Genomic DNA, 15,959 nt, shown 5'->3' on the forward strand with positions numbered 1-15,959 from the left:
CAGGATTTCCGCATACATTCGTGGTCAACAGAAGTTTCTCACCCCCTCCCTTACATATAAAACCCCACTGAGCAGGTGAGTGCAGCCAGGTGAAACAACCACTTACTCCACCCCAAACTCCAGTGCACGCCCACCACGAGTAGTAAATAGAAACATATAAACCTTATACCTGGCTCCTACAGCAAGCTTAGTGCCATCAATATCTTCCTCTATTTTCCTCTTGTTGAACATTTGTGCAGCTCCAAGTCCTTACGTCAACATTATGTAATAAAATGGTAGCTTGTTCAAAGATAATAAAGTCGACTATTCTAAGGTTCGTCTGTTCATTTATACCTAATACAGAATTTCAGATACACTTGAAGGTAGACTTCTTTATCCTTCTCAGTAAAAAGTCCTCACAATGACTCTTCTTCATCAAAGCCAAGCTCCTCAGCTTTGACAAAGCTCTAGTTAATAATAAACGTTACGTCTGAGGTAAGGATAAGAACCAAAGTTAAAGGAGCCATCTTTATAAAAAATCTAAGAGCCTTCTTCATTTTTAAAGCGGTGTCCCAGAATGCAGAAGTGCGCCTCTGTGAAGTTTTTCAGGCACGAGTGTGTAACTCGACACCTGACATCATCTGTTTTAGGAATGTTTGCTATTGGAGTGAAACCAGATGTAATTCCACTGCCTGGAAAGAAAAAAAAGAAACTCCTCCCCTGACCTGGAGCTCCCATTGTACTTCCTCAAAATCCACCCCGTTATAAAGTCACACTCTGACACAGTTTACCAGCAGAAGAAGACGGACTCACACTCACAGAACTTCGACAAACTCTTCTACTTTTGGACTTCAGGTAAAGTTTATTGTGTCTTAAATTATGCTTTCAGTTTCATGTTGGGATTGGGATTCAAACTGAGGAATGTTATGTGCTAAACTAAAACCAACTGAGCTGAACTGAATTAGAGAATAATCGTCATTACAGGAACTCATGTCCCAGTCAAAGAGACGTCCAAGATCCCTTCCTTTTGGTTCAGACACACTCATGAGTATGTTTGCCAGCTATAAGAAAGTAATTAGTGTTAATAGGATTAGGATTAGTGAATGATTTTTGACCCAGTTGCTCCTTAAACTGGGAGCTGTTATGTCACCAATGTAAAACAAATGATTCTTTGAGGAGACTTCTAATGACTAATACAGCAACACAGTGCATATTTCTTTCAGATTAACTGTACATGATTTGCATAGATCATAAAACTATGCTATTTTAAATCCTGGCATTTCCCTCTGACCACGCAGGAAGCCACACTGCAGACATAATCAATGTGTGTAGGAAGCAGACAACGTACAGCAGCCTGAAAGTTAAAGAAATAGTGTTGATTTTCTGCCCTTAGTTTGGTTAACCTCGACAGGTCGAAAGCCTTTACAGGAAACAGTGAACACAGGTGCAGATTAGAGCAGGATGTCATATGATGAGAGAAGAACAAAGAGACGCTGATAAATCACAGATGGGGAGAACACAGAGAAGGTGGCGAGTGAGTGACTTTAAAACCTGCAAACTTTCTTACCAAGAAAACTTAACCTATGAGTTGAAGTCTTTCTGTAGTGGCTGGGAATCGTTGGTATGTAGCTGCTGACACACACTATCTGTTACCTTCAAACATACGATGACATCTACACTGGTCGCCCCCCTTTTTAAATTAGACAGCAGACAATGTAAATATAGAAGAAACAAATGGCTGCTGTCTAGCAAAGTAACATAAGCTCAAAAAGACGAAATGAAAACCCTAGAATTCTCATTTCTAAATCACGCAAACGTCTTTTTGTTTTGTTGCTCTCACTCTTTAAATGATGCACATGGATGCCGATTAATTGACATCCAAACGCTCCGTTTATGGCATGCTTTTTTTCCCCAGACCCTAGGTAATAAACTACCTCATGCCAACACACTTTTTTAACCCAATGTGTCTACAAAGCAAAAGTATTCAGTGTGTATCCCCACCAGATTAGAAAAAGCTCTTAGATCAGCAGGCGTTTACCTCTGACCTCCGGACAGGAAGCAGGTGTTATCTCTACCGTCAGCCGCCGGAGGATTTCCTGGAAAATGAAAAGCAACATGTTTCTAGTCCTAGAATATGCATCATGTGACAGTGACACCAGTCCACAAAAACCCATACAGTCCTCGAGACATGCAGGTTATGCAGCAAATTAACCTGCACTGTTTTATTCTAATTTCTCCTACTCTGTTTTGAGTTGTATTTTCTTGTTCTGTCTTACATTGTTGGAGGAGCTCGGGACCTAAGTACTGCTACTGTGCACATGATAATAAAAACCCTTGAACTTTGAGATTGTTAGAGGGCAAACACATCAAAATAAAATGCAGTTCAGACTATAGAACAATCCGAAATGTTGAAGAAGGGAAGTAAAGAGGTTCACAAAATTGCTAAACATCAACTTGTAGGATGTAGTTGTATAACAGAGCATCATTATTCCTCAGAAGCACATTCATTATCATGTTTTGCGTCCCAGATATGAACTTGATTTGTAATTCTGCATATTGTATGTAATAATTCTTCCATTTAGAGTTAAACTGATTATCATCTTTTACCTAATCCTTGTAATTTGATGAATTATTGCTACTCTTATCACTAGGAAGGAGCAAAAAAAGAAAACATTGCATTTCAGATGTGATGTCTTTAAAACATGAGGTTGTGTGTGTGTGTGTGTGTGTGTGTGTGTGTGTGTGTGTGTGTGTGTGTGTGCTGTTGTTTCAGGATGTTGCAGTGTTTGTGTGTGTTGCTGCTGGCGGCCTCCGCTCTGAGCCACCTGGATGAAACCACTCTGGACAGCCAGTGGGAAGACTGGAAGAGCACACACCGGAGGGAATACAACGGCCTGGTGAGTGTCTCCCGTCGGTACTGTGTGTGGTGCAAGTAAACACACTGAACAAAACACACCATGTCTTCTGATGAGGACAGCCTCTGTGCCTCCACTGCAGAAAACATGCTGCACAACTTCATGCTTGGCAGAGAAAAAGGATAGGACGTGTGTTAATTTATTAGCTGCATACTTCAATGACTCTGCGTTTTCTTTTGTGGGGAAGCTTTGTCCTTTATTAACAGTCCACATCTGAACTCCAGAGCGGATCTGTACCAACTAAAGTTTACAAATCCTCACAAACAAATCTCACTCTGCTGGAAATTCCTCAGCGATTGCATCAAGTTAGTTTTTCTGCTTTACAAAGAAATGCTGAGTCATGGAAGGACAGGGGGAAAGACATCCGACTGACATTACTGTAAAAGGATGAAACAGTTTAGATTATCAAGTCCCTTTTAAGTGGGGAATTCATTTCATGTTTACCAGAACCTCGAAGTGTCTGCTGCTTTCTCTTTCTCTTATCCTAACGACTGTGTCCCTCAGAGTAACCATAACATGTTTTAGTTTTATTGATTTATATCTATTATTCAATAGTAGTACAGGCAATTTATGAATCCAATGAACAAACACAATTAGGCGTAGCTGGAGGGCTCATGCAGAAAATAGCCCTCATGTTAGTCGTCCAGTTGCAGGATGAAGAAAATGATAAATCAGTAATGTAATACGCACACAAATAAACCAAATTCTACATATACATACACAGACACCCATTTCCAGGGTGAACGATTCATTCCTACATGTTCAGATAACAAGACTCTCATCTTATTTTTATATAAACTAAGATAATTAAGATAACTATGATCATTTGTTATTATCATTATTATTATTACTTTTTATTTATTATTAATGTTTGTATTATTATGTTTTTTAATCATTATTATTAATATTTTATTTGTTATTATTATTGTAATTATTTTATCATTATAATTATCATTATTATGATTATTAATAATATTATTAATATTATTAATATTATTAATATTATTAATAATATTAATAATATTATCATATATTCATATCATTTTTTTAATTAAACCAAATGCACAGAGACCCAACGAAAAAAAAGATAGGTTTCATGAGAGTTTATCCACACTATGCAACAGATTTGACTCAAACCTGGATCTGCTTGTGTTGTGTCAGTGGTTCTTTTATGTCTTGTGTTGTGCTCTAGTTAAGAAAGATGAGAGTTTACATCTCCACCACTATGATTAGATGTGAATACATTTAAACTGATAGTTTAAATATTGTGATTAAGATTTGATTCCTTCATCAATAACTTCTACGAGAGGTGTGTGTGAGACTCAGCGTGTTACCTGACAATAGGCTCCACTGGAAAACCTGAAATGTGAGCATGGCACTGGTTGGTCTACTTCCTCGTTCTGGCCCGACAGATTAAAAACAGAGAACCACCATAGTGCACAGCAGGGCGTGCACTATGAGGAGTTACAGTCGCTTTATCTTCCTCATTCAGTCGTTCAGAAAACAGGATTTTAAAAGGCAGTTGACCGATGTTCTCGTAGTTTGGTTTCAGACTAACAGGATTTAAAGGTCCTTTCTGCTCATCGTGTATTATTGTGTATAGGTACATCTGTATAAGTATAGTGTATGCCGCAATGCTGGAGAAGGACCTACGGTTTTAATTAACAACACCTCGGAGAACAAAACCTCTGATTCTTTAAAAGAGGTTTAACCAGGACTGTATTTGCCTGGTTGAACCTCGTTAATAAACTGAAATCAAATGGATGGAAACAATAAACGCTCCTCCTTTCTGAGTAATTAAGTTTGTGATTAGGGTTAGGGTTAAGATTTGATACTGCAGCATCACAGGGGGAAAGACTTACTCAGACATTTGAAGTCCTGCATGTCTAAAAGTATTGGCATTAAATGTATTTAGGGTACCAAAAGTAAAAGTACTCACTGTGTTTAATGACCCAGGTCAAAATTCAGAATCACATTACTGGATTAACCCTCTTTATATGCCAATGTTTATGCATGAGTTTATTTATATTTAGATATTTAGTACCTTAAGATGAGTGTCGAGGAGCAGAAGTATAAAGTAGCATGAAATGAGAGTACTCACGTAAAGTACATCAACATTGTACTTCATTATTCTTCCAACAATCATCGTTCAGTTTTCTCTTTGCAAAAAATCCCTGCCATATATTATGAATTTATTCCATCTCTTGGCTGTAAGGAAGTAAGAGGATGTACTTCAGTGGGTGTTAAACCAGAGCAGACTCAATGAGCTCAATGAGCATCTGCTTTCCCTCCGCTCTTCACCTCTGGCAAGAGGTCATCACACAGCTGCGGAGTGTGTGTGTGCGTGTGTGTGTGTGTGTGTGTGTGTGTGTGTGTGTGTGTGTGTGTGTGTGTGTGTGTGTGTGTGTGAAGATGCAAGCGTGCTTCGGTTCGTGCACAGTGCGTTTGGTGTTGTTTGTCTGTATCTGTGTGTACATGCATGCATTTATGTGTTGCTGTGTGTGTTCACGTGCTCATCATATGATGTGTTATTTACGTTCCTGTGTAGTCAGCTGTAAAGGCCCTCTCTTTGTGATTACAGGCAGTGTTTCTCCAACAGTTCCCCTGCTCGAGCTCACATCACTGTAGCAGAATCAAAGTGTCCCGGCAGCATTTGCATTTTCCATTACTGGCACAGATATCCAGATAGAAATAATGATCACAGTTATGCTAATGGTTGTTATGACCGTGAATACCAAGCAGAGCATGGATGTTTTTTAGTTAACCAACAAAAGCACTTAGCTGCATCTTATTCCCTTGTTGCGATGGACGAAATGCAAACTACTTTCTTTTACAGCTCATAATGGACACTTAGAGTGCCGATGAGATGTAAATATAAAAATTAAATAAAAGCTAAAGCACAAATTACAATTCAACCAGACAGATATGATGCTGCATTCACTGTTGCCGGGAAGATTGCAGCTGCTTCAATTGGCCTAATTAATGAAATGGGGCCGTAACAAAGACAAGCTTCCTCTCCCTGCTAATTAAATTGTAGATTTGCCCTATTTACCCAGATTTAATTCTTTGAGCTGTCAGGTGTTACCAAAGGAAGAATGGGAGGGAAGCAACGTATAACATTGGGAACGGTGACTCAAGAATCTGGCCTCATTATGAAGCCAATCAGGTAGAAATAATGGCTTGTGACTTCCTGGATTCAACATTTCTAGACATAATCAGTGGAATTATTTAAATCCTTTACTCAACTGTACTAATTCTACACTGTTAAAATACTCCATAAGAGAGGAGTACACTCAGAAAAATATAACAAGAGTGAAACACTGGTTATATGAAAATAAAACACAGAAAAAAAGACTCGAAATGAGTCAAATGTATGCCAATGAAATATCAACCCACTTAAAGTTTGAGGTACTTAAACATAATGTTCAATTCATATTTTGAAGTGTTCATACATTTTAAAATTAAAAAATCGACATTTTTAAAGAAACTAAAGCTGTAAAACAAATATAGTGAAATTAAAATCACAATATTCCCTTTTGAAATGTAGTTGAGTAGTGGCACACACAGAGAAAATACTTCCTCACATTTCTACTTTAGTAAATAGACTTTCCACTACTGAAAGGTTTTAAAACTCTCTCCAAATGTAAGTCACGAAGACTTCCACTGTCTGAATTTGGACGACAAAACTGATCCTCATACTCGTTTGTATGCCAATTAGTTTGTGTTTTTTTGCTCATGCCAAATGGCACACGCTCGTGTTTGTCTCAGGGTGAGGAGGGGATCCGCCGGGCCATCTGGGAGAAGAACATGCTGATGATTGAAGCCCATAACCAGGAGGCGGTGCTGGGAATACACTCCTACGAGCTGGGGATGAACCACCTGGGAGACATGGTGAGTCTCGCCGTCCTGCATGCTTAAGGCCACATTTCTGTTTCATGCTTTAACCCACTTAGGCTGTTACAAGTAAGGGATAATACGCAGCAGGCTGATCCAGGGTGGACAACAGGGTGATTATCCGAAGTAGTATTTCATAGCGTTTTCTGACGGAGGACAACCTATTCTTTTTTTGGCATTGCTGTCCTTGAATTGACCGTAAGCCTACTTCTGTACGAGCTTGATATGAGCACACATCGTTCTAAAGTGATTCTGCAACCTCAGCAGCGGTCTGATATTTCTGGACCGCTTACTGTCCAAATCAACCCATCAGAATCAAGTATTCAGTTAAGCCGTGGAATAATGGAAGATATCCATCTCTGACTGACTTGATTCTGGCCTCTCCTACAGTATCTGATCACTTTTGACATGTTTCTTACCAAATCCAGGCACAATAATTAACTCATTTGAATAAGCGACTGTCCTTAAAGACATAACAGTGTTGTAGCATGGCACACAAGAAGGAAATGACTGCACATATTATCCAACTTGTTTCCACCGGACGCTAACCCTAACCCTAACCCTAACCCTAACCCTTACCCTAACCCTAACCCTAACCCTAACCCTTACCCTAACCCTAACCCTAACCCTAACCCAAGCTTATTTCTGATTTATTCACCCATTCAACATCACCATGTTATCACCGGCTGTGCTCAGCTGCTGTGATGTCAACAACAGGCAAGTGTTTCAGGTTAATCAAGTATTAACCAGACAGACTGTTTGCCATTTAAATGCCTCAGGAGTGTTATCAGATAGAAAATACCTCTGAGGCATCGTCAAACAATTGTTGTAATTACCAAATGATTTGCTGGTTAATTTATAGTGAAGTTCTAATAGTGCTCAGACACTCACACATGTCTATTTGTTTGACTGGTACCTAGAATTCAGTTTACCACCAACATTAAATCTTTGCTTTTTAAAGTCACGGCACGTTTTGTGTTTTGCTGGAAGAAGAAGCCAATGACGAAATGTCTTCATTCTAAAAAAAATACTTGGCAATTTATGTTCTGCCAATGCTCCAATCACTGTTGCTGTGGAAATCAATCAGCATTGACCCACAGTCTGAGATACAGCTGCCATTAGCAACTGTAGGAAAATGAAAATTGATTGAGTAGTGAGAAACCTGTTTGTGGTGAAAGTCATCTAAAAGGCGACCGGCGTCCGAGCTTCATTTCCCCTCACCTTCATCTTATCTGCGGTCGTCACCGATGTGTGCGTCGGTGGGGCGTGCTGCAGAGCCTGAAACAAACAGAGAACTGCTGTCCTTAAATCAGCTGTCTTCAGTGACGTGTGTGTGTCAGTGTGGGTCATAACTGATGGCTGTTTTTGCATGTCGGCTATAACAAGCACTAAATCGTTACGGAGAATGTTAATAAAACCCGTCAGCGCTTCAGCTCTTTGATCAGAGACAGGAACATGTACTACACATCCAAATTCTGGATAAATGGCTCATTCACGTTGCTGCAGGAACAGGTGGCCGGGAAATAAAGGCTGTGTGTGAGAAGGCATTTTCATTCTGAAAAGAAAGAAATTACCAGATGGCGTTTACTTCTTCTGGTAATGATCGCTCTGCCTGCAGACTGAGCTGCAATGAAAGCCCCGGGGAATTCTCATAATAATAAATGAAGAGATTGAAAAGAAATATTGCTCAGTATCATATAAGCATCAGTTTCTTCCTAACTCTCTCCTCTGCTTCTTCTTTCACTTCATTGTTTTGTAGAATCTGGATCCTTTTGGGGTCCGATTTTGACATTTTTACTTCATTACAACTAATAGTACTGCATTTAGAATGTTTCATAAAAAGGCACTATGGGTATTCCCTTTCCTGTAGAGTGTTATAAAGGTTTCTGTGCATGTAAATGGTCTGCAAAGGCTAAAATCCCAAAGTCCCCTCCAGATTCCTACGTAAAAAAAAGTATGATAAGGCCTCTAAAATGTTCTACACAGTATCATACAGAGTAAATCATTGTTGCTTAAAGACATCCAGCACGTTTCATAGTCACTTGTTTAAAATCCTCTTCTATATCTGCCTCTTCTTTAACTGTTTTGTGTATCCTTCGCCGTATTTCATTGCACTTTTGCCCCTCTGGTGTCAAATTTGGACAACCACAAAGCGCAGAAACACTTCATCCTCCGTCACCCTGCCGAATCAAATCCTCTCCCTGATGTGTCTTCTTTCACTTGTCTTTAGCCTATAAATAAATTGTCTCTGCTTCTCCTAACTTGTCCCGGTCCAGCAGCATTTCTTCCTCACGTGACTATTTCAGGAACCAAGGGAAGTTTCATAGCATCTACTGTAAGAGTTGTGCAACCTGTAACGCTTGACTTAACACTCTTCATTTCCTGTTATGTGTTTAATTATGGAAATCTACCTGCAGCTGGATTTTTCTCTGAAGTACAGCGCCCTAAACATCCCTGAAACCTTTTGTAAAATCTAAACTGTGTCTCTGTGCATGCAGACGTCAGAGGAAGTGACCGAGAAGATGACCGGCCTGCTGCCACCAACGATCGGCCAGCGCAGCTTCACCATGGCTTTCGACGACAAGCTGTCCAAACTCCCCAAATCTCTGGACTACCGCAAGAAGAACATGGTGACAGCAGTGAAGAACCAGGTCAGAAACCACTCTGAAACCTGTCTTATATTTAGCTGTTTCAATAATGATTCATAACATCAAATATCCAGTTCATGAAAGCTTCAAGGTGTTTTTGGGCAGCTCTCTGGGGGAAAACTCACATGGAACATCATAGATTTGGGTTTGTAGTCCTTGTCCATTGCTTTAAAGCCTTCATTTGTACAGTAAAAAATCAATGTACCATTTGAAATCCCTTCGAATGCGTTAGAGCTCAAAGAGGAAGAGAAACTTGTTGATTCAGTAAAGGCACATCTATGTCACTACCTCAAGTAGCTTTGTCAGTAAATAGGAGAACTGGGTGTCTTCACTGATGGATGCGGTTTGATCAGGATGATGCTGCAAAAACAGGTCATCTCTTTTCCTGTTGAATCGTGCACACACTGCAAAAGTGACAGTGATGTTAATACGTTTCCAAAGAACTGGGATAAACCTGCCCCACCCCACATGACAATGAACAAAACAAATCAACATGATCCAGAAATGTTCAGCAAGCAAAGAAACTAACACAAACGGGGACGTGAGAGCAGGTTCAGCTTTTAATTAAAGTGTCATCGTTCATAAGAATCAAAGCTGGAACAGCCAGTTTGTAGTTATTTTACTAGCTTTTTTTAATTACTGTTTCAGTAGTTAGTTGAAATGCATGATAGAAATATACAGATAGAAGTTTTGTGGGTTTTTTAAGGGGCTGCTTGGGAGCAAAGCAGGATTTCCTAAGGCTGTTTTAAGGCAAAATGCTAAGGAGAAAACACAAGACTGTTGAATTCTGAGGGGAAATGTGGTGCAGACAGGAGCAAAAATAACAACTAAGACAGCTACTAGTATAAAGGAAACAGTGGAAATATTAAAGAAATAGTAAAGTGTACATTTTAGTCAGGTAAACACCTAAATATTTCAATTAGAGAAAATATTAAAATAGTCATGCACAATTGTTAACAATCTATAAATACGTTGAATTGAGACAATTGAGCTCCACATTTTCTGCCTTTATCTTCAGTTTTTGTCTTCTTCTGGCTTGTAAAGGCGTTACAAATGTAATAAGTTGAGTTCAGGAACACTTCCTGGATATGCAAGCTTTCCACGCAACAGCGAAACCACATTTTATTAAGCTCTGAATGAGAATACAAAAACATCCTCCAACATCTGGAGCAGAGACGCCCTCCAGAGGCACTCTCATCATGTGACCTCAAAAAGAATGACATGTTGACTATGATTTTAAAATGTCCTACATAACGACTCTCAGAAAATTACCTGGAAAACAAATGAGAAAAGTAAACAAAGCAGACAATCGCAGTTAGAGAGCGATCACATGACCTGCAGGAAACAGCCTGTTCTTACTCCTAATGGACACAAAAACAAAAGACTGGCTTGGGTTATTCAATGTAATTAGTCACGAGACAGCCGGATATTATTCATGTAAACAAGGGGTGAGTAGGACAGGAAGTGGATGGATTGACAACATGGTGTACATCTGCTCTTTCTGCTAGCAGCAGATTAGCAGCAGAGTGATGGGATGGTATCTAATGGAGAGCTGCAGGCTGAAGTGATACTTCAGTTTTTATTGTTCACTCCTCAAACACGTAATGTTGGTTTGATTTGGATTGATTCACTTTGAAGTTTAGTTTTAGTGTTATAAGTTCATAGTTATGCACCTGCATGCATGCTTTTACACACTTAGAATGACCAAAATGCCTGGAAATGCATTATTATTATTTTAATCCCTAAAAACAAACAAATGAGAAAACAAAAATGATAAATAAATGCAATGAGACCCGTATAATAATAATATTATTACAAGATAATAATCCTATATTATATGCATTTCATATTTATCAGACATATTTTTGATTTGCAATTCCTTTTCACATGGTTATGTGTCAAAAAAGAAATCCCAAATTGGGAGCAATAATTAAAATGTAATCTAATTTATAAAAACACACAAATAAAATGTAAAAAAGAAATGAAAAGATGACAGCTCGAAACGTTAGACAAAATAAATATGACATTTTATTTGTATAATGCTAATAATATAAGTGTTATTATTGTTGTTGGTATGATATTTAAGACAGCCTCTTGTCGCCCTCTGGTGGATGGAGGTGACACTGCAGCTATAAACAGGATTTATTGAGCTGCTCGTCTTCTTTCCTTCCTTCATGAATTATGCAGCACACTGGTTTCACTCTCTGCATACTAACACCTCGCCTGCTTCCTCCTGAGGTCCTCTTGAGATGAATTGTGTTTGGATGTTCTGTTTGATCGAGGCAAATTCCAATAAGCAGCTTTCAGAACATCCCCCGGTAAAATGCTGTGGTAACATGTTTTTAATTGGAGCAGCGTTTTCCTCGAGGAGAAAAAAAAAAAAGCAGAGGGGGGTTTTAACTGGAAGCCATGCAGGCAAGATAGTGACTCTGAAAGATAGTGGCTCTGTAAGCTGCTGTTCTATACAGATCCATAGCGTTTTTAATTGGTTATTTAAACACACTGTCATTCATCACTTCAGCTGCCTGTGTTGTACAGAACCATGGTTTGAATCAAAGCTGTCACAGTCTGCCTCCCAGTGGACAGGCTGCAGGAAACACAAGCTTCTGATTTTCATGTCATTTTAGTCTGATTTCCCCTCAGGCTGATGGGATATTAATACAGTGTTAAAATGCTGTTTTCACTATTGATAACTCTGTCAGTTGTTTTATTAATCCTGTGGTTGATGAAATATAAAATGAAACCAGAGTGAAAAATAAACTGGCCATCACGAGTTCCCAAAGCCCAAGGTGCTGAATTTTCACTTTCAAAAAATACCTTAAAATATTTAGTCTGATCTCCCTCAATGTCAACCTTTATTTTTATACTAACCATGTGCAACTTTTAGTCAGAACTCAGAGCAAATGTCCCGCTATTGTGTGTCTTTTATTGTAGCTTTGGGGCAATTGTATCCACTCTTATCCTTCCTCTCTTATCCTCTACTAACAGGGTCCTGTGGCTCCTGTTGGGCCTTCAGCTCGGCCGGGGCCCTCGAGGGCCAGCTGGCCAAGACCACGGGGAAGCTGATGGACCTGAGTCCCCAGAACCTGGTGGATTGCGTCACAGAGAACTCCGGCTGTGGAGGAGGATACATGACCAACGCCTTCAACTACGTGGAGGAGAACGGAGGCATCGACTCTGAGGAGGCCTACCCTTACGTTGGAGAGGTAAGAAAACCTCAACGCAGAATGCATGAAGTAGAGTGGTGCAGGGAAGATGTATTTTTAGCATCATAAGGGCTCCCTCTACAAAAAGACAATGGGAAGCATAAATGCAACTGGCAGAAGTAAAAAGCCAACGTTGGGCTATGAAGGAACTAGATCACAGTCACATGACTTCACATCACCACCGCTAAGCTAAAGGACGCTAATGCTGGGAGTGATGATGTTTAGTCGTCTCATTGAGACACTTTATGCAACGTTTATTCACCAGTGGGGGATTTACTGACATACTTTATGTCGTAGAACAAAGTGTGATGATCTCTTAAGCTTGTGTTCATTTATTTCAGGCATCTAACCAAACCTGTTCAAAGTCCAATAAGGTGTAAAATGCTTACTCATTCCCGGGTTTAAGTCCCGCAGCACTCTTTGGGGGTTTCCCCTCACTCGCACAATGTTTAGCCCAAACAACTCACATTATTAATACAGCGCCATCAACAGGAAGTGTAGTCCATCACATGTTTGTTATCATGGGGTTAACAACACTGGTATTGGTGTGACCAAAACAAATCTAAATAGCAAGCAGGAGTTCTCACAGTGTCTTCCTGGGGATATAATTTCTTCCTTCAGGATACGTCTTCATTCGATTTGGGAGATTGGCATGCTCTTAGCATTGGGACTTCAATCAGTTAACTTTTGGGATGTTTCAAACTGATTTTATCTGATTAAATGGTCAAAATCGAAGCGTCAGAAGCTGACTTTTAGCCCCTAGAGCCCCTAGGAGCCCTACACCAACACTGTGAACAATTGGATTGTTTACATCTGTACAGAAGTACTTGCAGGCTAGCTATATCCCACTGTTTCCAGTCTTTATTCAAAGCTAACCTAAGTAGTTACTGGAGTTGAAGTGCACCTTCAACATGCTGGTTTGATTTGACTACAACTTATAGAAATCCTCGAGACAAAGTGAAACAGAACTGGTCAACAGTTCGTCTGTTTGCTGACAAGTTTAGCAATCATGGAATAACACGCACAAAATACTTCATTCCTTTTTCGTTTGGTCCTTTATGCACCACAAACATTTGACTGAAGAAATGTGGTTTAGAGGAAATGATCAAAACAAAAGTCTCCCTCTGTCTCACTGAGCAAACAAATTTTCGTCTTAAGTCATTTATTGTTTCTATAAGGAAGTTTAACGGCCAGTGAATGATTAAAAACTACTGGTTCCTCATTGCTTGGATAGTGAATAATTGCACCTGTGATCCGGCACGTCATGTGAAGTGTACATGTTTCACAATGATGCACATGTTGCCAAATAATAATGACCTCCATCTCCGATTTGTTCTTTACAACAAAGCAGATGAGAATTCCCACATGTTTCACAATCACACACACAATCAAAAGGTCTTGATTTGACCAAGCAACAGTCCAATGAGAACATGGATATCTAAATCTAAGTGTTACCTCCTCCTTTTCCTGTCTTTAGGACCAGCCTTGCCGCTACAATTCCTCCGGTATGGCCGCCCAGATCAAAGGTTATAAGGAGGTTCCTGTTGGCGATGAGCGGGCGCTGGCTGTGGCTCTGTTTAAAGCCGGGCCCATCTCAGTGGGCATCGACGCTGGGCTCAGCACCTTCCAGTTCTACCAGAAAGGTCAGTGAGCTGCTCTGACAGCTGTTTCCTGTCAACAGACACTCAGTCATCTAACCAATGTTGTGTTGGTTGTGGTGTAGGAATAACATTTGACCTTTTGTTGTTTTGAATAAGTGTGTTTTGGGGAAAATGGTGTTATGGGAGATGGATGGAGGAGGTGTGCAGCTGTTCGCCTGCAGCTCCTCCTCTATCAGACCGCTGTAGCTGCGCCTTCTTCCTCCATCACTCCCTGACAGGTTTCAAAATGATGCAATGAAGAGAAGGGGAAAAAAAGACCACCGTCGCCGTAGTGTTGATGGATAGACGTATTTCTGATGGACGATGATGGTTGGCTCTCAACAAATGTTAAACCAGAGCGCAATTTGTGGATACTACGATAATGATTTCTATTTAACGAGATAACTTACTTCTTAGTACCTTAAATGGCTTTTGCAGAACACATGCAGATCTTAAACAGCATCACATTTTCCCTCGCAGGACATTTAAAACAAGTAAAAACTGATGAGCTTCACATGTATGTATTTTCACCTATGTGATGCACTCTTCACTCTTCCTCTCCAACATGTTCCCAGGTATTTACTACGACCGCAACTGTAACAAAGACGACATCAATCACGCCGTGTTGGCAGTGGGCTTCGGAGTGAACAGCAAGGGGAAGAAATTCTGGATCGTGAAGAACAGGTGGGACACAACGGCATCAGGTGGCTCGTAAAGGCGCCAAAATGAAACCATTTTTTTTTGTTAGAGCTGATTTGATGCCTCCTGTCATCTGTCCGAGTATATGACAAACTGATGATCTGAAATGACCACTGGCGATGTTTACGACTCTCACACGTCTGTCCTTTTGTTTCTTTTCAGCTGGAGCGATACCTGGGGAAAGCAGGGCTACATCATGATGGCACGAAACCGTGATAACCTCTGCGGCATCGCCAACCTCGCCAGCTACCCCGTCATGTAAAGAGAGGACAAATCGGGTTTTCTTAGACTACACACTAACAGACACACGTGGAAATGTAAGCAGGTGATTAGCCCAACATGTCCACCACCACTACAGCAAATAACAGAAGATTTCACCACGTTTTTGTGGGGTTTCAAACATACTGTCCATTAATAATACAACACAAAATGTTCACTTCCGGTGATAAAAAGGGCAAAATGTTGTGTGAAGTCTTGGATCCAAATGTCCTTAAAATCATTTCTTGAGGAGATTTGGTTATCTCATTTGAAGCACTTTGAACCCCTTAGACTTTTTTAGTTTTATCTTCCAAGCAGCAGACCTCCACTCAGATTTAGTACCTCAGGGCATTGTGTTAGGAACCCTAACATATGTTGGTTTGCTGCCAAATTGAATTTACAAACACACCAGGCACTTCCAACACAGAGGCAGTCTGGCAGTGTTTGACAGTCTTGGTCCTTACACTTTAATCACAGTTTGTGTGAGAATGAAACAGAGACGAAACATTGCTGGGCGATGGAAGTCTGTTCCTTTATAATCGTTACGAACTTTACTTTTGTTTTTGTTGTTCTGTTCAGCACCTTTCTGAAGATCAAACTGTAAACTGATGTTTTCTATGAATAAAGGTTTCACTTTGAAGTTTAATGCATTGTTTGGATTCTTTATACTGATACAAAGAAACTGAAAACAAATGTTGACTAAGTTTAGCAAATAAGCGC

The 15,959-nt window shown here is 40.0% G+C and overlaps 1 protein-coding gene across 1 annotated transcript; it reads left to right on the forward strand.

The window, feature by feature from the left end:
* Window positions 1-667: 667 nt before the first annotated feature.
* On the forward strand, window positions 668-15,885 carry ctsk (cathepsin K). Its single transcript, XM_063880169.1, has 8 exons — window positions 668-834; window positions 2,753-2,876; window positions 6,663-6,785; window positions 9,287-9,461; window positions 12,425-12,642; window positions 14,120-14,285; window positions 14,858-14,966; window positions 15,144-15,885. The coding sequence occupies exons 2-8, from the start codon at window positions 2,754-2,756 to the stop codon at window positions 15,241-15,243; spliced, it is 1,014 nt and encodes a 337-aa protein (XP_063736239.1). The 5' UTR covers window positions 668-834; window position 2,753; the 3' UTR covers window positions 15,244-15,885.
* Window positions 15,886-15,959: the final 74 nt, after the last annotated feature.

Source organism: Eleginops maclovinus, chromosome 3, assembly GCF_036324505.1.
Source record: "Eleginops maclovinus isolate JMC-PN-2008 ecotype Puerto Natales chromosome 3, JC_Emac_rtc_rv5, whole genome shotgun sequence".
NCBI classification, from domain to species: domain Eukaryota; kingdom Metazoa; phylum Chordata; class Actinopteri; order Perciformes; family Eleginopidae; genus Eleginops; species Eleginops maclovinus.

Bases quoted from the DNA above. Each gene is read 5' to 3' on its own strand.
- ctsk (XM_063880169.1), top strand. From the start codon at position 2,754: ATGTTGCAGTGTTTGTGTGTGTTGCTGCTGGCGGCCTCCGCTCTGAGC. The intron at 9,462-12,424 runs GTCTTATATTTA...CTCTACTAACAG, and splicing joins CAGAAACCACTCTGAAACCT to GGTCCTGTGGCTCCTGTTGG. The intron at 12,643-14,119 runs GTAAGAAAACCT...TCCTGTCTTTAG, and splicing joins CCTACCCTTACGTTGGAGAG to GACCAGCCTTGCCGCTACAA.